The sequence below is a fragment of the Rattus norvegicus genome, chromosome 3, assembly GCF_021556685.1.
Source record: "Rattus norvegicus strain SHRSP/BbbUtx chromosome 3, alternate assembly SHRSP_T2T, whole genome shotgun sequence".
Taxonomy (NCBI): domain Eukaryota; kingdom Metazoa; phylum Chordata; class Mammalia; order Rodentia; family Muridae; genus Rattus; species Rattus norvegicus.
The window spans coordinates 118,460,988-118,484,439 of record NC_141536.1 but is presented as its reverse complement, the minus strand read 5'-3'; the positions used below and the strand labels follow the sequence as shown (position 1 = coordinate 118,484,439).

Here is a 23,452-nt window from a genome sequence, read left to right as displayed (position 1 = left end):
CCATCCAATCAACAGTGAGCAAACACTGGGGCTCCTTGGCTGCCCCAGCCTTACAAGAACTTTGGACGGCACTTTCATTCTTACTGCCAAGTGTCACCCAAGTTTGTGCCTGAAAAGGAGAGACAAAACCGCATGGCTCTAGGGGAAGACTGTTCCTGTGACCAAGAGATCTATGAGGAGAGAGTGTGTCCTTGATGCCCACTGACTCCCTGCCTGACCACCTGTGTAAGCAAGTGAGTATACACACTGTGCACGGGGACACAAAACCCTCTAGAGAGCAACTGTGGCAGCTCAGGCCTTAGGAGGCAAAGAACTGGAGTTCCAAGGCGCACCTGCCCTGGAGACGGACTCTCCCATCTCGAAACAGAAGACAAAGCTGGGAGATGGCTCAGCTGATAAGCACTTCCACAAAAACATGAGGGCCTCAGTCAGATCCCCCAAAATCCATGTAAAAACTCCACACCTATAATCAGTAGAAACAGGAAGACCCTTAGGGCTTACTGGCCAGCCAGTTTACTAGCAGAAAACTTTAGTTCCAGATTCACTGAGGAAACAGAGACACTGTCTCAAAATATTAAGTTAGAAAGCAATTGAGGAAGGCAACCAATGTTGTCACTCTAGTGTCTAAACACACACACACACACACACACAGTGACCATACACATTTACTCATGTACAGCACACTCACACACAGACACACACTCACATAGTTCACACTCATACATAGCACACAAACTCATACATGCTCACACACACACTCACGGACACATACACATTCCCTCACATACACACAGACACACACATATAGCATGTACACCTACTTACACATAGCACACACACACTCATGCAGCACACTTTCACACTCAACCCACACACACAGACAGACACACACACACACACACACACACACACACACACACACACAGAGGAACCAAATCTCTCACATACTCCAGGTCACTGCATGTTTTCTCAATGGGTCATATTCATACTCCCAACTCACTTGACTCACTACTGGCCAAACACCTCACACAGGCTGTGGCTGTGGGAGCCCTGATCTCCAGCTCCATTTCAGGAAATATCCCTACACTCTAGAACCCGAGCACTTTCTTCCCACCCCAGGGGCAAGTCTCTTCTCTGGCTGCAACATGGACAGATCTTCTTTACAGACAATCCTAAGACACACATCGCCCACAAGGAAGCCTAAAATCCCCCTTCCACTCTAATAACCCTAGTCCTGTTGCCTGGTCCTCAGTCATGATACACTAACTTGTACTAAAGACTAATCAGAACTTACACATGTACCCTCCCTCCTGTAACATTAGAAATAAGTACCCACAGTTCTTAGATAGTATGTCCTCCCCAACAAACATTGTCAACCCCAACTCTTACACCAAGCAGCATTCTCCAAAATGGGATGTCAGTGCAACGGGCTAAGGAAACTTCTGGAAAACACCCACATGGGTGCATGATCAAATACTTATCCCAAGGAAAGATTAAATTAGTAAGATTTGAGGTAGGACTGGGGTGGGGGGGGGGGGGGAAAGGTGCCCTACAGCAGTACCTGGGTCTGAGTGATGCTTACCAAGTTTCACGCTCTGCACACGGCCCCCAATGTGGCTGGAAGCCTCAAGCACAGTGACATCCGTGAAGCCCTGCTCCAGAAGTGCTCGAGCTGCAGCCAGGCCAGCCAAGCCGGCGCCGATCACCACCACACGAGGCTGTCCCCTTCTCCGAAGGCCACGACTGAGAGGGTCATCCGCACTGTCGCCACTGGATTCACAACTTTGCATACCGTCCGTACTCACTTTCTAGGAGCCTGTGACAAGAGAGGGGAGGGGTAGGGGTCGGCTCTCACTGCAAGCTGCCCTCACTCCCTAAAGACCTGATCAAGAAGAGAGACCCTCCAAAAATGCAGAAAGGGAGACAGCAAAGGGCAGAGAGATATGACAGCCAAGGAGGAAACGTGTTTTAGGATCTACCAACAAGTCAAGAGGTGAAATCCATCAATCCCACTCTCAAATCTCTTTAAGCTGTGCCAGTTCCCTGGCCACCAGTCTAAAGTAGGACAAGAGGTGACCTGAGAAGAGATGACTAAGTCCACAGTGGAGAGCTATCCCGATGTCCTGTTCAACTGTTCAACCCTGAGTGTCTGCTCTCTGTGCCAACCCCAGGCTGCTCACACAGACATCAGGATACTCACACATACCAGAAATACTTGCACAGGCTCCAGAATGATCACACCAGCCCAGGACACTCTTACACACAGCACTGGGCTCTGTCCCTGGCTCTCACCTGGCACATCCCCCTTACGTCTTTCTCCTCTCTGCTTTTTGGCTGGCCTTCTGAGTATCAGTGAGGTGGCAATGTGGTGGGAAGGACAAAGTCTTCACCTCCCTGTTCCTCCAGAAAGTGCTAGTATCCAACAATCCTTGCTATTCTGGGCAGGTCCTTTCCCCATCCACCCAGGCCCCCAGTCACCACAAAGCAGCAATGAACCCAGGAAACACTGGACTGTGATGACCCGTGGCACCAGACAGCAGACATCAAATTGACAGTTACACGCTGCCAGCTTGCTGAGAGACGCCAGGCTGGGCAGCTGGTAACGCGGGGCAAGAAGGTGGCCCAGGCTGCAATGCACTGCTCCTCTAGTCCCAGAAAGAACAAGCTGCTTTGAAACTCAGCTCCTACCCTATCCCTTACATTCCCTGACTCAAGCAACGTCAAAGTCCAGTTGTCTTTGCTAAGGTTTGAGTCAGAGATGCTGCAGAACTTAATAGCACCAAGATCGAACAAGGAAATAAACGCAGGTGGACGGAAGCTGCTAGACTACAAACCAAGAAGCAAATAAAAACCTGTCACCCACACCCATGAAGCAAGCATAGCTTTTTCCAGACAAAGCAATCCACTTTTAAGAATCAACTGGAGATGCAGGGCACATCCCACCAAATAGACATGTCAAAGACATCACACTAACCAAAGATATCACACTAACCAAATCTGGAAAATAACCCAAAAGTGGTGACTGATAACAGATGCATGGGCTATGTAGTACTCTCATCCCATGCAAAACTCAGCAACCACAGAAAAGAGCTGCTGCACTCCAACAGCACAGATGCACCTACAAACATGTGACTGAACCAGAGGTCAGACACCTACCAGCACTTACTGTATGGCTCCATTTACATGAAGTTCGGGGAAAGGCAAGCAATCTGTTGGGGACAGATTAAAGGAAAGTGGAGGTGAATGAGAAGGAGGGAGCTTCCTGCAGTGGAGGGAGCATATCTACCTTGGTCTGAACGGAGGTTGCACGGCATGTCAAGATATGTCCACTTCCAGCTGACGTTTCCATTTTCCCCGAGACAGTGTCCTCTAACACTTGCAGGTTTAGCAAAATAGGTGCTTTGCTTCCTAAATATGCTCAGGCTAAGAGGCTGCTTCTCCCCCAACTTATTCCACGTGATGTATGGGCCTAGACAGAAGTGCCTCCTCTCCTAGTGCACCTCCTATTCCACTCCCAGACTCAACTAGTCAAGTCAGGGTAGACTACAGGCAGATGGCGCTAGAGACCCAGAATCCCTCCCAGGCAATCCAGGCTTTGCGGGCCACTAATAGGTGGGCAGGAGTCTTTCCTGCTTCCTCCTCCTCCGCTACCCTCTTCCCCTTCTTTTAGGCCCCCACCCTCCAGGGAACACGCCAAGCAGGACTGTCTGGAGTCTCTCCCTCCCTTCCTTTAGAGGCCCAGGTTCCTATGCACTAAATTTAGAGGTGAGGATGTGGCGGATTGCACGCGCTGGCAGGGTCAAGTGGTGATGCCACCGGAAGTCTGCCAGTCACCGCCAACGCCGCCGTGACAAGCTAGTAAACAGAGCACTGCGGAGGGCCTGCGTCAGCTGTAAGGATACCAGAGTGCCCATGCACCAGGTGAGACTTGACACGGCTGCGTGCTCCAGCCCACATTCTGGAAGAGTGGGGATTCCCCTTTACAGCACCCCTGCCCCAGGGACACTCCAACAGCCTCGTTTTTTTTTGTTTTGTTTTTTTCATTTTGTTTTGTTTTGTTTTTTTTTTTTTTTGGCAATAAAGGGGCAGAAAGGCAGCAGTGTTTGTAAAGCTTATGAGTGGAGCCACGTCTTGAAATGCTACTTTGTAGAGTAGGTGTAACAAGAATTGAACTAGAATTCCCACACTGACTGTGGCCACATATACCAGTAATTCCAGTACTGGGAAGGAAGGAAGATCATGAGGTTCAAGCTAACCTGGGCTATATGGAAAGATATTATCTAAAAAGAAAAAAGAAAAAAACTAGGAAGGTGGGTCCTGTTTATCACAGGATCCCTGAGACTACCTTCTAAACCAGAACAGTCTACTCTTCCCCTAAGCATGACTGGATGTTCCTCACTACACTGCTGTGACCGTCAAATACAGTTGTCATAAGCTGACTGTCAGCATTTGAGGACCTGACACATGAAGGACGTGTGCTGCAGATACACTGTGACAGGGTTCTGAAATGGACCACAGGCCACCTTAAATATGACTGCAGAAAGAACCCTCCACTCCCAACACCATCTCAGAGACCTTGAACATGGGTATCAGATGCAAACAGCACAGGACCTACGGGTCCCTGAACCACTGACCTTCCCTTCACAGCTAACTCCACAGTACTGGTCTTCCGTAAGTCTTGTCCCAAACCGGTTCCATCCACCCTTGTTGCCCACAAGAAGCCAGAGGCACCACACACACAGAGCCACAGATGACAGGAATGTCTACCATGGCCCTCTTACCACCTTATGTCTATACAACCTGAGACCCAACTAAAAAATAGGAGAAGACATACCCAGAAAGCCTGCAGTGCTGGGCTCAGTCAACCTTTGCTGTTGGTTTTTATCATTTTCCCCACTTGGGTTGTTTTGGGGTTTGTTTTTATGTTTGTTTTGTTTTGTTTTCTTTGAGGGGGCAGAGAGAGGGAGGAAGGTAGAGAGAGGGAGGGATAGAAGGAGAGAGGGGGGAGGGAAGGAGAGGGAGGGAGAGAAGGAGAGGGAGGGAGGGAGAAAGGGAGGGAAGGAGAGAAACTGTCTTATTGAGGAAGAATTTAAACGGTCCTTGGTGCATGCCTGTCCCCTTTTCGCCTTGATCTGTATGCACAGGAGAAACAGAACGGCCTGTACCAGCCCACAGATAAAGGAATGAAGAAAAAGTGCTAGCTCAGCCAGGCAGTGAGGGAGGAAGGAGGAGGGGAGCTGAGAGAGCTCTGAACAATAGACACTTGCCTTCTTGCTCTGGCCTCCATGGTAAATTGGGGCGGGAAGGGGGGTGTCTAGGGCTTCCTGCCCAGCATCCATATCCCCAAGCAGGCAAAGCCCCAAAGCTTCAAGAAATCGGGTCAGCCAGAGCATGAATACCTGTCTTCAAAATACCCCACTGCCTCCAGACAGCACTTTCCCAGCCACAGGCCCCAGCTTCCCAGTGTCAGCCCCTCCTCCACACCTGATCTTGCTGAGCCCAGAAATGCCAGAACTCAGCTGGGGTAGCACACATATTCCTGCTCTCACCCCATTCACAGCCCCTGGGGTCAAAGTTGTGGGTGTCCTTAGCAGAAGATCCCCTTTGTCCACTGAGCCAACCCATGTCATCCTTACAGGCCAAACAATGTCGCCTCTAACCCCAATGTCCTCAGGGACTGACCCTCCAGCTCACTCTCTCTGAACTCAACCTTCCTAATGGTGTGACCCTTCAATACAGTTCCTCATGCCACAGTGATCTCCCCACCATAAAATTATCCCATCGCTACTTCTTAACTGCAGTTTTGCGACTGGTTATGAATCATTATGTAAATATTTGCGTTTTCTGACTGTCTTAGGTGACCCCTATGAAAGGGTCATTCGACCCCAAAGGGGTTGCAACCCATAGATTGAGAACCCCTGCTCTAACTATGCTCTAAGAGAGCTATGGCGAGACCTCACTAATAAGACCAGACTACAACCCAACAATTCATTGAGCACCTACTCTACAACAAACACAGGAAAGCCCTTTATCCTCAGGCTCTGCTGACTTCAGTTCTCACAAAATACTCCCCTCCACACACAACATAAACCCCTAGCTCTCCTCCAAAGCCTTGGGCTTCCCCCACCACCACCACCACCACCTAATGGCCGGAAGCAAGCATTCACTTTCCTTGCCCTACAACGAAGAAGCCGCCTCTAGGTTCTGACCACACAGTTCTCACCAGGACTGTGGAGCTGTGGACCGCAGGCCCCACATACTGGCTCTTAAGAACAACTACCTAGCGGTCCCCAGGACACGGGTGTCTCACTGGGGAGATCGATTACTGTCTCGTGTCTCAGAACTGAGACTGCAGCTTCCTGGTCACTGAGCGAGGCTGGATTCCGGGCTGGACTGGTAATTCTACAGGAAGTGAGCATGGCCACAGCCTGAGAGACACTACCTTGCAGCTCAGCAGCCCAGTCTGTGTAGACACCCCTTCCTCAGCAAGGGACCGCCTTTGCCTCTCCCGCTTATCCACAGGTCACCGTGTCACCGACTGTGATTACTGCTGAATATACGATGCCACTGGCAACTACCTCTACCTTTCAAAGACACAAAACATCCTGCCCATCCCGGGACCCTCTGAACACAAGGCTTTTTGTTGTTTTGGTTTTCTGTTTTTTGGATCTGTTTGTTTTCTGTTTGTTTGTATTCCCTCCCTCAGGCACCTGAGATGATGTGCTTCTCAGGTCACCCAGTCTGGATTTCCTCACTGCTGCCTGCAGAAGAGGAAGGCGCCAAGGTCACCAGACCCCTCCTCACTTCATCTCCTTAGAGTCCAGAATCACACCAGCTGAAACCCTCCGAACTAGGTCATCCCTTCTAACCAGCATCCCTCCTCTCCCTGAAGCCCTGTGCTCACTCGTGAGAGTTCTACCCAGGCCACGGGTGACCTCAGCTGTGGGAGACAGTGTATCTGCATCCTGGGCTTTGTGACTCTCCAACAGGTAGGACTAACGGCCAGCTTCTTCTTCCTTACAGGAAGCTCTTTCCAAGCTTCTAGCAGGAGGAAAGGGTGAAGGGAGGAAGCTGGGGCTCGTCCAGGGGAACATCTTCGGGCTGCCTGGCAGGGCTGCCGAGGATTTGGAATCTTGAGACCCCCCCAGACAATGAAATTATTCTTCTAAGGTAAAAAAGAAAGAAAGAAGGGGGGAAAAACACTCCCAGAAATCCCACACCAGCTGCCTTGCTGTGCTGGCAAACAAAGGGGCTCTGTGTCTGTGCAGGGCTCCTCCCACCTTCCAGTCTGGGGCAGGCCGCCCCAGCCTCTCTGCCAGACCCTTCCCAGCCTTCTCAGCCAGTCACAGTGAGTACAAGGCACAGCACCACCAAACCAGAGGGGCCAGGCCAATGGACAGGAATAGAGATGTAAACACAGTGGGCAGAATAGGGCAGCCCGGCTCAGTATCCTACTTGCTGGCTAAGGGATACCTAGGCCAGGGCCTGCCTTTCCCTAGGCCTCATCTGGCCAACGCTTCTGAACTCACCCCAAGAATATCAAATATGCTCCCACCTCCTGGGGTTACATATCTCAGCCCCACCTGACACCACTGCCAGTCTTCGAGTTTCTCTATCTGTCTATGGGGCAAGTCCACCTTCATGTGAACTTCTGGGAGAATTAAAACAAGACAGCACAGGAGAGAAATGTGCTATCTCACAAAGGGAGCATGAAGAAAGGAGGTCCCCAGAGGACCCTTACAGAGGTCGGGGCACCCTCCAAGATCCCAAAGCCCCACTGCATATAAAATAACCCAGAGCTCTGAGCTCAAGAGTCCAGCATCAGTTCTGGCCCCAATGCAAACAGGACCTTGAGGTCAATCAAATCCTGACGACTTGACTCCCAGCCCAATCCTGTCTATGTCAGAGCCCCTCAACCCTGACTCTGACCATCCTACGCAGAATCCATGGCCATTGAGCAACTCCAAATTCGAAACAAGGAAGCAGGTACCTCACTTCACAGACCAGCAGCGTCCCTCATGACGGCCCTGATGAGGACTACAGCCCTAACTTCCTCCTGGTGCCTGGCTTCTCTCCAAGCACCGAGCCTTTGTTATGCACATCTTCCCTCAAAATGTAGTTCTGAAAAGGACAGCTTTAAAAAGTTTCTTGTAAACCTGTTTCAGAAGGAGAGAAGAGCCGGCCCCCACCCCCACCCCCGTGGCAGCTCTGACTGGAGTGGAAGGGACAGAGTGTACACACCCCCTCATGAAAGCAGTAGGCAGGCGTGGGAGGTGCACTGGGTGAGGTGATCACCCTGGGCCAGACTCAGTTCCCTGCTACACTGCAAAGTAGAAATGGACATCAGGTACTTTTATAGCTCCCTGAAAGGGCAGGTCCAAAGGGAAGCCCAGCTGGGGGATAACCAAGAAAAGATAGCTCTCACTCACTTATAATCACAAACAGCCCCTCCACCACAGTTGTCATGTACGTTCTGAGATGTGGTCACCAACTTTTCAATACCGGTTACTGGAATTTCCACCATCACTTACCGGATGGGTGACAGATTAGCTGACTTTCGGGTTTTGTTAATTTGACACAAGCTAGAGTCATTGGTAAAAGACCTCGCCTGAGCAAACTGCCTGTGGACAAGTCTGTAACGCATTGTCCTGATTAATGACGTAAAGGGGTCACGTCCATTGTGGGTGGGGTCACCGCTGTGTGGGTGGTCTTGGGTTCTTACTGTAAGAAAGCAGGCCAGCAAGCCTGAGGAGTAAGTCAGTAAGCAGTATCCCCCATTGTCAGTTCCTGCCTTGGCTTCCTTTCTCGGACTGTGACTCTGGACATGTGGGCCAAATAAACCCTTTCTCCCCAAGTTAGTTTTTGGTACGTGACCTCATCAGCAAAATGGGCTGTGCTACAGTGCACACAGAGGCCTAGAGCCCGCACATAGCAGCAAGAGTTCTTCATTCTTCCGCAGGAGAAGACTGAACCAGGTGAAAAGACGTGGGTGGAGCTTGAAGGAAGCCCATCCAGTAAAGGTCTCGGATCCTCCTCTCACACTAATTAATTTAAAAGCAGGAATATGAAGCTTGACAGGGCTCCCCACTTGGAAAATTGATGTTTTATGTAAGGTAGAAGAGAAAGGTCAGCCCGTATCCCACCTGCCGCAGGTCCATGAGTGCATGGGCGCTGGCTTCCCAGATGCCCCTACTGAAGTCCTCTCCTCTTGAGGTGACCTCTGTAGCTAAGAGGATATTGCAGAAATAATGTGACACCTAAACGTGGGTTATGAAAGACACAGTGGTCGTGCCATCTTGACAAGCAGAAGTGGCCTGGCTTGGGAGCAGATTCTCCAGCTCCAGAGACTTCAGATGCTGGTAGCCTCCTGGGAGATCCTGAGCTAGAACGAACCCAGCTCATTTTCTGCATCCTCATTCCTGACTCACGGAAGAGCTACGGGTGATGGTTTCACTGTTTTAAAACTGCTAACTTTGAGACAATCTGTTGCCCTGAATAGCCTTCGGTCTCCTATCTAGGAAGCCTTAAGGGGGAGATCCCCAGGTAATACCTCCATCACGTGGGGGCTCCATCCCCACTGGTCTGAAAACCAACTAGAAACCAAGCCTAATGGTTTACAAGCCCCCCTGACAGGAAATGACAGTCCCCAAGAGATGTCTACAAACACCTATACTCACACTGACTCACTTAAGTCAGACTCCACGAACTAGGAACACAAGCACGGGCATTATTTTAGGATCACCTCTGAAGCTAATTTCAAGCCAAGGCTCTAGAGCAGACTTCAAATGCAGAGACGCCAGGTGACTGATGATATTATCAGAGGAGGAGGGTGACAGAGCTGAGGCCAGGCCATGGTCAAGGTCCCCTTTGATGTTGGCATTGTCTAGCTCCCAAAGTCCTCGGTAGCCCAGGTCTGGAATACCCCTCAGGCCATGACTGCCCTTACATATAACACCACACTCATCTATGTCTTCTTCTTCTACTGCCTCTTCCTCTGCAGGAATGGCCCCAAGACATCGGGCTGGAGTCTAACCGAACAAGCCCGGAAAGCCCTTTCTCATCCCTAAAGTAGAAACAGCTGTAACAGTTGGCCTGACTGCTCCTATGCTCCCTGTCAGAAGTACTCAGTGAGATCTATATTTGCATGTAAGAATCACTGGCCTTGTACTGCATTTGACCCTGCGGAGGACAGAACATCAAATTATGGAGACAGCGCTGAGGCTCAGAGCTGGTTAACTCAGAGGTACAGCAGGCAGCTGAGAGCCAGACTGGGGAACCCAATACAGGCAGGGAAGGAGTCAGTTCCGTTCCTAGATGGTGGCACTTAGAGATACTGCTGATGCGAATAACTCATGAGACCAAGACTGCTGACTGTCCTCCCTACCCAAGATCTCCTGCTGAGCCCCGAGGCTCTGGGTCCCAGACGCACACACCTGACCTTCCTTCTATGCCTCAAGAGTTGGGAAGAGACATGTCAACAGGAGTGGGGAGGACACATCCCACCTTCTCCTCAGAGTCTTCAGCCACACCCATGAGTCTCGTGGAGACAAGAGATACAGACAAGCCCTGTGCTATTGCTAGGGAGAGACCAGCCGCATGCCCACCCCGCCTTCCCACTGGATGATAGGATACCCTATGAACAGCATCCCCACCCCTTCTCTCCAAAGGAAAAGGAGTCATAGAGTCACTCAAACAAGGGCATACAGACCTCAGTCTCCACAGGCTGTGTTCCAGTGGATGTGGAGTCTGGGTGGGCATGGGACATGTGGGTGGGATGTGGTAAGTTTCTTGTTAAAGCACATGGGTATTCTAGGCCTGGGCTGGGCAGATCTTAAGCGACTGGATATATAGCACAAAACAAGTTTGAGAAAAACTATGTTGAGCCAACGCCAGGTAGAAGGGGCATTCTTTGAGCAAGTTTTATTGAGTGTCACTCTGTGGCAGCCCTGGGCACCAGGACTACAGAAAAGCTAGACAAGTCAGATCTTATAAGGTCCACAAACAAAGAGGTCAGGGTGGAGGGCAGGGGCAGCACTGGCACACAGGAAGTGAGAATGCTGTGTGAACCTCCCGGAACTTACTGAGAGGCAGGATGTGGAGCCGAGGCAGGCCAGCATGACCACAGTGACCAGTCATGACACTGCAGGGATAAACCCAGACTAATTCTTTGTTATCTGTCTAGCTGACCCTTTTACCCCTTGTGATAAGTCTAGGGTGTAAGTGAGATTAAAAAAAAACCTACCCAAGGCCAAATACCTGCTACAGGCCCCACTGGCTAAGGGGTAAAAAGCCTGGACTCTGTCCCTGAGCCCTGTTCTCCTGCCAGGGTCGTCACCAAAGATGGGCAAGCTTCTACAAGTCACAGTCTGCAGCACACCCCCAAAACACAATAGAGCTGTGCTGGGTGTCACCTGCAGTGACATGGCACTACCTCGAGAGGCAAACGTACCCACCATCACCTGCAGACACAGGCCAACCCACTCCGGATGTGAGTCATCCAGCCCAGGGCCAGATACAACAGACCCATCCTTGGTGTCCTGAAAGACGGACATGTCCGTCTTTCAGGACACCTAGGACACGTAAACTGGCAGGTGAAGGGGTGGCTTCCCCACAGGCTGGCGCTGGGACAAAGGAGACCAGCACAGTCAGCACGTTCTGCTGACTCTTTAAAACCACTTGCAAAAAGAAACGAAGCCGTGAACACAACTCAGCCACTCAGCTCCCCCTCACCCTCAGTGGCCCTTGTGACTCTGCACAAAGCCCAACTGTGCGCAACTGTAGCCCCGGGGGAGGGGTCTCCAGCAAGCCTATCCTCTCCCCTGAGTCACAGGGCCGCCACCTCACCCAGCTGAAGACGTGTGCTCCCTGCATGCAAAGTGCAGAGTTGTCTAAGGTTGGCTGGATCTGGGGAGCGTTTGCAAGGAGGGAGTTCTTGTCTTCAATAAACCCCTTTCTAGCAAAACCACCGCTCAAAGGTCCACTCATTACACCATGAACTACAAAGTTGAGGTATGTGATCACACACAGCATTTGCATTAACAAACTAACCACCACCCACCCCCCAATCCAACGAGAAATGAACACCAAAGCAAACAGACTGCTATTGGGTTTTAATATTCTGTACCAAGCCCTCTGCTAGACTCTCCGTTCACTGCATCCTTCACAGTCACAAGCACCCTGCCACCCATTGTACAGATGAGGAAACAGGTAAAGATGAGACAGGTGGAGACTACCCAGGGCCAGATTCTGATCTTTATTCAGGCCCTCACCCTCACCCTCACCACCCCACCCTGAGAAACAATCCCAAGGGCTGTCCCAGGCAAGCTATTCCTCTCATGCGCGCTCGCTCTCTCTCTCTCTCTCTCTCTCTCTCTCTCTCTCCATGGACTGTCACTGCACACATTATCCCAGGCACTTGGGGGCTAGGAAGAATCCTCTCAAAGCCTGGCAGTTCACCCAGTGGCACAGACAAAACCTGGGACCGTCACTAGAAGGCCACCTCTTGGCCTGGGTACCTATCAGGGTGGGCCATAGAGCACTCTAGTCTCCCTGCCCCTGGGGCTAGCTTAGGCTAGACAGGCAAACACCATGTCAGACTCAGTCTTTAGCCTTGGTTCCTCCTTCATAAACAGGATATGGGGTATGGCAATGTTGCTTTGCCTGGCCAAATGGAAACTCCAAGACAACCCACGACCCCCACTAAAAGTCATTCACCTCCTCTCACTAGCCCAAGACTTCCCCCTCCTGGTGACTTCAGGCTGCTAACAAGTGCACAGGACCAGCCACCAAAGGGCTCTTCACAATATGCAAGCAGGTAGCATAACCCACACACAAACAAGCAGGCTAAACTCAATGGTGTTCCCAGCAAAGCCTACAGCCGGGTCCACGGCCTGTGACAGATCCCATAAAACACCTGGGGAGTTAGGGCGCTGAGTCCTTTTGTTAAGTTCAAAGAGACTGAGCAACTCCCTGCTTTTGAAGTCAGGTCTGCTCAAGACACTCTGCCAATATTGTCACCGAGCAAGTTGAAGGTTCAGAGAATAGTGCCAAACACCTTCTTCCTGCTGAATGTTCCAGTTGGTCTGCACAGCAACCCTTCCATATCGCAGAGGAGGAAATGGGAGTTCAGAAAGGTTATATAAGTCTTTCTATGAGACTCTGCTAAGCCTGGTCCTCACTCTAACTTTCATGAGAGTCACATTGGACTCCTTCCCAAAACTACCCTTCAAGCTCCAAACCTTCCTGCATTATGCGTGTTTTCTAAGTTCATTTACCAAAGTTAAGGATAGTGAGTCCGTAATAATGTACCAAATAATGAGAGCCTCCTCTTACACTTTCTTCAGAGTGTTTGCCCACATGACACCCTAGGTGTCTCCTGCCAGCATCATCCTAAAATCTATCTGACTGGGAACTAGGATTTTACCAGCCTTCCAAGGCCAACAACCTTAGCTCCTGAATCAAGACAGCAAACATATGGGCCAAGTAGGGGTGGGGCACAGTTGAAGGTTTGGGTGCAGGTTCTAGGGTGGGGAGGAGTTGATAAGGAGAATCAAGCCAGATGGCCCAGAACCTGGGTTTGACCAGTGTCCCCTTTATCAAGAGAGTAGCCCAGGACTCAGCTTGAGGGGTGGGGGCACTAGCTCATAGCTAGCATCAGTGGGTATGTTCTTTGTTGTGTTTTCTAATAAACCCCAAGAAGCAGGCAGAGAATGAATGGCAGGAGTATGATGCCCTACACCAGACCAGTCAGCTATGCTTAAATGATGCAAATGCTTTTCTTCAACCTCTAACCTTGGTCCTTCACCCCTGGACGTACAGAGAGCCCAGGGCTCCAGCCTGTTTGAGGAGACAAGAGCAAGGGCAAAGGACACAATGGGGAGACACACCACAGGGCTGGGCTGAGGCTGGTGGGAAGTCCCACTGAGCATCCTCTTCCAAGATTTTCCTGTGGGACCAAAGCAGCAGCACCAGGGGGTGATCACCTGACGCTGCGAAGTCTGGACCCTCCTCCAGGACTGCTGGGACACCACACCTGTCTCTCAACCTGAGCTGCTCAACAAAGAGTCTTCACACTTTGTTGGAGGGAAAAGGTGGCAGAGCTGTCCCCACCAGTCACAGGGAGGTGAGGGGGGGGCAGGCACCCTGAACACCACCTCTTCCCCCTCCTGTGCTGACTACATCCACTCTGGGAAAGCCAGAGTGAGACTCCTAATATTCTGCAGACAGACTCTGAGGATATGGGTCACATTAGCAATCCAACAGATACCAAGGAACCCTGTACCCCACCTGTTCACTGTGTACCCTAAAAGTGATTCTCACTAAATCACTGTCCTCAATGGCTCCCCAGGGCCTAAGTAACTAATAAGGTTCCTACCAGTCCCATATTTTATTGTCTGTTATTGCTACTAATTTTTTGTTGTTGTTGTTCAAGTTCTGAGGTAGGGTCTCACTATATAACCCAACCTGAAACTCTTGGCAGCTTCCTAGCCCTGGGATGGCACACAGTTAACACATGTCCTGCTTGGTCACTGTCTTCTCTCAGGGATCCTCTGACTCCCAGCCCCAAGCCTGTGATGTCTTACCCCTCTCTCCTATATCCTCACCCTACTGGCCACTACTCCTGAAGCCAGTCCCTGTGACACAGTTCCCACTCTTCCTCTTCCTAAGCAATGTACTGGTTCAGCAGGGATCCACCACCTTGGGGGTATCTCTGCTAGCTTTTATGCCTCTCTTATCCTGGGTTCTGCCTGGAGACATCACTTCCATCTGTTTTTCTTTTTAAAGATTTACTTTATTTATATGAGCACACTGTGGCTGTCTTCAGACACACCAGAAGAGGGTATCAGATCTCATTATAGATGATTGTGATCCACCATGTGGTTGCTGGGATTTGAACTCAGGACCTCTGAAAAAGCAGTCATTGCTCTTAACCACTGAGCCATCTTGCCCTCCATCCGTTTGTTGATCACACTAGTCAAAACTTCAAGCCGGTGTTCCAACACAGCCCTTCAAAGGCGACAATATTACCCCATGGCATAAATAAGAAACTGAGTCACAGGGAGCGTCAGCTTCGTGCCCAAAGATCACACACAACCTTGCTCAAGTAACTTCTGAATAAGAGGGTGAGGAGTAGTACATCAAAAAAGCAGCAGGGTAGGTGGTGTAACACAGGCAGAAGCCCCTTCCGGATCAGAAGATCCGGGCCTGCTATCACCCTGCCCTGGACATCACATTAGGCGTTCTGGGTCCCTCGGTCATTCACCTGACGAAGACAGCAATGAGCAGAGGAGGCAAAGACCAGGTCTGGGCTGAGATCCCTCCTGCAAAGCCCGACTGTGGATTGTGCCTGTCCTACCAAGCCTCCCTCTCTCAGGAAACTAGCCCTCAACCCTTCCTTTCCTCCCACGGTGTTTGTGGTTTCCAGTGAGCAGCATCCTTCCACACCAGCCATCCCCACAGAGAATTTTCCTGCCAGTAAGATAATTAGGAGATCTTTGAAAACACATATTCCCTTAGCCAAATCATCTTGAGAAACATGAGATCGTCTTTCTTTCCTATACAACTTGTCTGGACCTCCAGTTCTCATGAACACAGCATGACCCTCCCACAAGACCTGCCCATTTCTTCTCTTATCCTTAAGGAGACTTGGAGCAGCCTTTGAGAAATGTTGCCCCCTCACCCCTCAGGAAGGCCTGGCAAAGTGGGGAGACAGGTTTGGCTGTACCCTTCTTTGAAGAGTTGGTAGAACACCTGTAGAGCTTAACATTAAAGCAGGCCAACCCCAGCCCTGCCAGCCCCTCTGGGCACAGGGTGGCATTCACCTTCAGTGTCCGTCTTCCCACCTTTTGCCGGAGAGTGGTGACTCCATGCTGGTGATGCCAGCATCTAATAGGACCTCAACTGACTTTAGGCTGTGCTGAGCCAGGAGAGCAAGGAGCCTTGGGAGAGCCCAAAGCAAGACAGACAGTTTTCCACACAAATTAGTCGGTCTCCTGCATCATTAGCACACAACTTTTAATGGTCAACCAGAACTTAGGTGTATTAAGCTGCTACTCTGGAAATACACAGCGCCCCACCCAACAAACTCTGTGACATCACTCCATGGGGGAACAGAACCTCTCTGTTTACAGACAAGGAAGCTGAGAAGGCAAAGGAAGCAGACGCTTGTCTGCAGTGCTTCAGTCAGGCCCTGACTCCCAAAGACACTGGGGAGGTGACCTGAGCAGAGTAAGACCACAGCCGCAGCTCATGTGACCACGGACAGCAGCCACAGGGTCTCCCAAAGGGAAGGAGAATGACAGAGGGCCTGTCACAAGTGTCAGAGCTGTGCTGGAGCTGAAGCCAGCTACCGCCCCAATCTCTCACTCCGCCCTGGCTAGAGGAAGGGTGCTCACCCCAGATTGGCTATCCTACCAGACTATGCTGCAAGCAGAGATAAGGTGCCCTGCCTACCATCGACACATCGCCCTGTCAGACCCAGTCACCCTAGAAACTCCATTTTGCTCCTGAAGCTCTAAGAAATCAGGCCTGAGCTGCCAGCCTGTGAGCCCCACTTCCCATAGGTCCTTCATCTAGCCCTACTTCACGCAGGCCACCCAAGCATCCTGTACCCTCCTTTCCCCACAAAGGTAGCTCTCTGAAGTCTGCCACAGTCCACAAGGGACTGAGGGGACCCGTTTTAGGTCCCATCTAAATTGAGTCTGTCCCACAGGACACAGATCTAAATTCACCGCACAGACAGTGAACAATGGATTAGCAATTCTGCATAAGCACTTACAAATGCAGAGTCCCAGTCGGGCATAGTGCACACCTTTAATCCCAGCACTCTGGAGACAGAGGCAGGCGGGTCTCCAGAGAAAGAGAAAGAGAGAGAGAGAGAGAGAGAGAGAGAGAGAGAGAGAGAGAGAGGTGTACATGCAGACTCCCAGGCCTCACTCCAGACCCACTCACTCAATCAGACAGGACTTGCATTTTAGTAAGCTGAGCAGGTGGTACATCTATGTTCATGTTTGAGAACCATTTTTTTTAAAACCACAGCTCTAATCATATCATGGCAGCCGTGGCCTAGAACCTTCCGTGGTTTCCTGGGGCCTGGTAGAAGTCCAGACTTTGCAGCTGAGCAATCAAGTCTTTTCCCAGCCTGGCTCAACCCACTTGGCCAGGTTTGACCTCCCTGCCCACCCTGTAATGTCCTCGGACTTCAGGACACCCTCAAAGCACCACTTCTTCCAGGAAGCGTCTCCGAACTACACCTGGCATGGCTCTTTATTTCCTGAACAGTGAGGACCACACCCTTTGTCCCTGCTGCCTCTGAACACCGTACTGGGCACGGAAGATCCCAAGTGCCAATGACATCTAAGAAGTCCCAGTGTCCAGCTCAGACTTTGCCCTCGCCTCCAATTCAGCAAACTAGGATACAGGCATAAACAGGCAGTCGCCCCCTCCTCCCCCTCCTCCCCCTCCTCCTCCTCCTCCTCCTCCAACTTCCTGACAACCACAGCAATGTGCTTGGTGTATGTCTCAGTTTCCCTAAATGCAGAAGAGAATGTCCAACAGTCCTACTTTCCCTTCTTAGGAGATGGGGGATCTGCCCAAGTGGGGAAATAAATCCCTAAACACTGGGGCTCAAGATTTGTAATAAACATCATGTCTGTGTGATGAGCAGCCCCTCCTCAGCCAGCCAGGGCCCTAGGGGTGGTCATGTCTGGATGTGTCCCTGGAAAAGGTTCCCAGACACTGCTGTCCTGGCCTGGATCTCAGAACCTGTACCCCTTAGAAAACCCCTGAGAACATAGTCCCACAACACTGCTGACCTCCACAGCCTCCAGGGGCAAAAAGTCTCTCTCACCCCATTTTACAGAAAGGCAGAAAGAGGCCAATGGCACTTCCAGTCCTCCTCTATCCCTCAGCTCTGTATCCGCATAGCCCACCTCAGACCCCAGCTGGGCTCCAGAGCAAAGGTGGAAGCTACCTCACTGCTCTAGGCAGAGTCCGAAAGAGGCTGGATGTCCTCTCCACAGAGGGGGAATTCAAAGAAGCAAAGACAGGGACCTAAACCAAGAGGTGACATTTAAGTAGTGTTTAGAATCACAGAGCCCCACCACCACCACCAAAAAAAAAAAAAAAAAAGACCTGCTCTCAGTGTACATGAACCCCTATTACTTGACCTGGGTCTCGAATTCATTGCAGAAGAAAAAGTGAGGTCAGAAGCAGAGACTTGGCAGCCCACTCCAAGCAGTAACTCCAGCTTTAGAGGGTATCAGGCACCCTGCTGGCAGGAAAGGCCCTTGCTTATTAGGAAGCCCTCCACTGGCCCAAATCCTAGAGCCATGGGAGAAGTGGCCTGGATTCCAGAGCCAGACCTCTCACTCTGACACTCTTAATCGGAATACTGTGCCTCCAGTCTGCCCTCAATCAAATGAAGAAAAGGCAACCATGTAAGTTGCTAAGAGCATTGAAAGAGTCAATACCTGCAGAGTCCTTAAAACGATATCTACTGCCCACTGCGCACACTAGGACCTTGCCCTACCCACTTGCCCTTGGCTACGGTCCCCCTTCCTCGGGATGCCCTCTTGCTCACACCTATGCCAGTTCACGGCCCTTTCTAGATATGCCAACCTCAGATATGAATTGTCAGCTCCTAGTTCCAGCATCTGACCCAGAGTGACCTTTGGGTCCATCCTAGATTCATCCACCAAGATCCCAACTCCCTTCCCTTCCATATCATCGGTCCCCTGGCTCTCCCCCTCTACCCTGAAGTGTTGGCCCCATGACTCAACACTCCAGTAACAGTTCTATATGAACTGGAAAGTTGTGGATACCACGATGAGGGGTCATAAAGAGGCATACCCCTCAAACCCAGCTTCTTCTCCCCCTCAACTCCCTGCCACCCTGGGTCTGAGCATGCAGCAGCTACCCAAGGGAATGGGCTGAAAATAAATACCAGGCTGTCCCCATGTCCTGAATTAGAGAGCCTGCTTTCTACATTGCTAATACCCACTGCTTCAATCTCCCCCCCTCCGTCTCTCTGTCTCTCTGTCTCTCTGTCTCTCTGTCTCTCTGTCTCTCTCTCTGTCTCTCTGTCTCTCTCTGTCTCTCTCTCTGTCTCTCTGTCTCTCTGTCTCTCTCTCTGTCTGTCTCTCTCTCTCTCTCTCTCTCTCTCACACACACACACACACACACACCAAGAAAGCAAAGGAAATCTTTTAGCTGCAATTGACAGTGATCCCCATGTAACTGGCCTCCCCTTGTTAGACAGGAATGACCCCAAAGCACCCACATCTTCTCTGCTTCCCCTTTTCACATCCTACTGGCTGGCTCATGTTCTTGCATCAATTTTCACAACTGCTTTTGTGGAAACAAAATAAAAACCTTCAGGATCACTTAAAGCTACAGGAGTCTCCTTGCTAACTGTACTACTCAGGGTTTCCTGAGTGTTACCTACAAGGCACTAATCAGGAGGCCCCAGGTATGGCCATGGGCCAACCAACCAGTCAAGGTTCTAGCCCTTAAGAAGCCAAATAAAATCAAGACAACTAGAACAAAGGGTTATCAGCTCTTACACATAAAATGAAGTTACATATACATCAAGTTCTATAATGAGTCATGTTGGGGGGCTCTCTACATAGGCTAGAATGGTGTCTGGGGGAAGGTATACTTAAATTAGGAACTAAAAAATTATAAGCAAAGTATGCCCAGTAAAAGCACTGAGGAAAAAAAAAATCTTCAAGTCAAAGAAGATACCACAAGCAAAATCCCTAGGTCAGGAAAAAGTTTAGGGTGTTGAAGAGATAGAAGTGACTCAATGTATCCATTAGGGAAAATATAAAGGTGTCAAGAGTCAAATAAGGCTGGGAGGTCATCAGTGGCCACATGACAGAGGGTCAACTAGGCCAAGGGAAAGCTCTGAGATTTTTATTCAAGTGTAATAAGAAGCCATCAAGGCATAAAATGATCTGATCAAAATGTTCTATGTTATTCTTGCTGCTCCGTTAAAAATAGATTCGAAGGCGATAAGTTTGTGCACTGGGAGAGGGCTACTACGGTATTTAGGAAGACTAAAAAGGTGGCTCGGCATGGGGCAGTAGCCTGAGGAGAGAGAAAAGGAATCGCAGCATGGAGAACAGGCCCTAGCTGGGCTCTGTGGAAAGGACCAAAAGACCTTGTTCTAGGACTGGTTGTGAAAGGTGGGTAGAAAGGAGTTCATGCTGCCTGTCCTAAGAGATGGGTAGATTACCAGCCACTCTCAGATGTCAGGACTTAAGAGGATCCGGCCCCAGGTATTGTCAGGATTCTGCTTCCGTTCACATTTGGACATTAGAAGACTGGTAGGAACCAGCTGAAGCCAGAGACAAAATCTGCCACTGAATATCAGGAGCATGAAACCATTTAAGATCTTTGTGTTCTGGGCTAGAGAGATGGCTCATGGGTTAAGCGCACTGGCTGCTCTTCCAGAGAACCAGGAGTTCAGTTCCCAGCACCCACATGACAGCTTACTTATAAATGCAGTTCCAGGGATCTGACAACCTCACAAACAGACATGCAGGCAAAATACTAGTGCGCATAAAATAAGTCAAAACAGAAATCTTTGTGTTCATAAATTAATTGTTTTTTTAATGATAAGAAAGAATGAAAACAGGCAGAAAGTGATCGGAGGATGGAGAGAAGGGAAGTTGGGGAGAGTAGGTACTGGGAACAGAACCCTGGGGTCCTCCAACATTTAACAGCAAAATGAAGGGGAATGGAGCAGGTTAAGGCAGGCTGGCAGGAGGGAGGAACTGGAGCACCCAGAGAAAGAAAGATACAACTCTAGGACAGAGCTTTCTAGGAGACGCTGCAAGGCAAGCAAAACCTGCTAGAGCGGCCCTGGATGGAAAAGGTGCTTGTCTCTTAGGGACACTGCTAAAGTCAGCACTTCCGAGAAGATCATTGTGATGGGAATTGGGTCCTTGGCTGAAGAGGGGTGAGGTTCAAAGCCAAAAGGGGAGACTGAAATGAGAGGGCGGACAATGACTGTTCTCAAGACCTGCTGGGTGAGAAATGCCACGGACACATAAGGGGATGGTCATGGGGCCCAAGAGCCCAAGAGGAAGCGGCCCCTCAAGCCCTGTAACGCTCCTTCCTCTGGAAGAGGAAAAGGACCGAGGTAGCAGAACACAAGTAAATGAGGACCATTCACACACTTTCTTGACCTTCTCTTTACCCCCAGCCCGGGTGACCTCCACTCAGCACCTGCTGTTTCCCCCAAGCTCGGTCAAGTGAACACCAAGCGGGACCCTGCCTGCCACTACAGTAGGTTCCTCCAACAACTTGTGGGCAGGGCTCGCCAAGGGCCAGCCACTGCGCGGTTTGCTCCTGGTACAAGACCCAAAGGTCCGCACACCGCTCACCTGCTCCACAGCCGCGCCACCTCCATGCCGGTGGCCGGCCTCCGCACCCATTCCCGGCGAAGCGACTGCTCCAACGCGCCCTACCCTTCATCAGCCTGGCTCCTGCCAAGCCGGGCAGCCTGCGAGCCCCGGGGCAGCCCGCGGAAGAGCTGCTCCCCATTCCTCCAGCTGTCCCAAGGAGACCGGCAGAAGCCCAGCCACCGCCGCCACAAACTGTGTTCCCTCCCCTCCACAGCGCACACCCTCCGAGCCGCCCGAATGCCTCGCCGGCTTTGTCTGCGCCGCGGTGCGGGGCGTCCGGGGGATGCGGCCCGGACCCCGGGGTCGCGGCCAGCCGGGGCAGCCTCCTCTGCCCACCGCTCGCCGCCGGCCTCCATCCGGAGCCCCTCGCCTGCGCCGCTCCGCGGGTGCCTGCGCCCGGGTCGGGGAGGCCGCGCCGTACCTTTCCCTGCGGAGCCGGGGAGCGTCTTCGCGAGCGGCCTCGGCCTCTCCGCCTCCCCTCCTCCGCAGCCACCGGGCTTCCTCCTGCAGCCGCCGCCGGGACCGTAGGGCCGAGCCAGCCGCCGCGGCCTGTGCGGGGCCCCGCTCCGCCTCGCGTCCCCGGCCCACCCCGCCTGTGCGCTCCGCCCCGGGCCCGCCCACCGGGGGCGGGGAGCCGGAGGCCACCCAGCCCGGAGTTGCCCGCGGCACAGCCACCTGCGCTCTCCTATCTCGCAAATGGGACGCCTCACCCACCTATCCGCCCAGGAACAGAGCCAGCCCCACGCTGCCCCGCCCTGCGAGGCAGATGAGGTCTTCTCGCACTTTTGGAGCGCCGCGCCCGCCTCAGTTTACCTAGACACTGCCGCCCTTTCGAAAGGAAGGGAGAAAGGGACCCTCTTGTCCAGGGCTATCTCTCCTGCAGATCACAGTTGGGTGTCCGCGTGAACCAGGAACCTCAAGTGAAAGGAAAAGAATGCACAGCCCCATAGTCTGAAGTGGCCCTTTTTAAAAGGTGCATTACCCTAGTAAAACCCCCAAAACTTTTAATAAAAGCCAACGTTAACACTTTTTCCTTTTTAAAAAAAAATATAATTGTTTAGAAATTATTTTTAGCCGGTGGTAGTGGCACATGCCTTTGATCCGGTGATTCTCAAGCTTTCTAATGTTGACACAATTTAATACAGTTCCTCGTGTGGTGACCCCCCCAACCATAAAATTGTTGCTACTTCATAGCTGTAATGTTGCTAGCTAGTGTCATGAATTGTAATGTAAACATCTGGAATGCGACCCCTAAGAAAGGTCATTGGACCCGAAAGGGTTTGCGGACCACAGGTTAAGGACTGCTGCGTATTTCCTGTAGAACAGGCAGGTGGATCTCTGAGTTCAAAGTCAGCCTGGACCACAGAGTAAGTTCAGGACAGCCAGAGTCAAACAGAGAAATCCTGTCTTGAACCCCCACCCATCCACCCAAAAGAAAATTATTTGTTTATTCATCTCTGTACCCCCTAATCAGTTTTTCATGTTTTGCTGGCACTACACCAGGTCAACACATGATCCAAGGGGATACAAGCCCTTGGTGGCAGCAAAGTCCCTACTCTGAACTGTGTCTCAGGAGGGTGCCCTCCCCTAACTTCAACCTGAAACCAGCCAAGGCTGATCGCAGGTCACTATGGGTTCAGCCAGGAGAGAAACTGGATGTGAATCACATGCTTGTGATCCCAACCTCAGGAGGCCATGTCAGGAGAGCCACAGAGTTCAAGGCTAGCCTTGGCTACATACCAACCTCAAGGCCAGGCTGAGACACACAGTGAAAGCCTGCCTCAAAGAAACAAGGAGTGGAGATGTGGCTCACCAGTAGAGCACTTCTCAACATATCCAAGGCTCTGGGGCCAACCCCCAAAACTGAATTAAAAAATAAATAAATGGCCCAGAGAGAGGTGGCCCAGCATAAAAGGGCATTGGTGGTCCCTGCCAAACGGACCCGCCTAAGAGCCAGCTTCAGTAGGGGACAAATGAATTTCAGATGAAGTTTCTTCTCATCAGAAAGGGTCTAGTCATTCACCACACTTGAAGTCCCTCTT

At 51.2% G+C, this 23,452-nt stretch overlaps 1 protein-coding gene and 1 long non-coding RNA gene across 26 annotated transcripts in view; one reads left to right on the top strand and one right to left on the bottom strand.

Moving 5' to 3' along the window:
• The window catches only part of Smox (spermine oxidase), a 35,533-nt gene extending 13,568 nt beyond the window's left edge, over window positions 1–21,965 (bottom strand). For 14 of the 25 annotated variants that reach the window (NM_001431595.1, XM_087651551.1, XM_087651544.1 and 11 more), the window contains 2 exon segments: window positions 1,583–1,816; window positions 21,832–21,965. In NM_001431595.1, the coding sequence (NP_001418524.1) occupies window positions 1,583–1,790 (208 nt within the window). In that variant the 5' untranslated portion in view covers window positions 1,791–1,816; window positions 21,832–21,965. 25 annotated transcript variants of the gene reach the window in all.
• On the top strand, window positions 3,592–11,964 carry LOC134486446 (uncharacterized). Its single transcript, XR_015684613.1, has 3 exons — window positions 3,592–3,921; window positions 6,707–6,989; window positions 10,001–11,964. It is a non-coding gene; the product is annotated as an uncharacterized LOC134486446 (long non-coding RNA).
• Window positions 21,966–23,452: the final 1,487 nt, after the last annotated feature.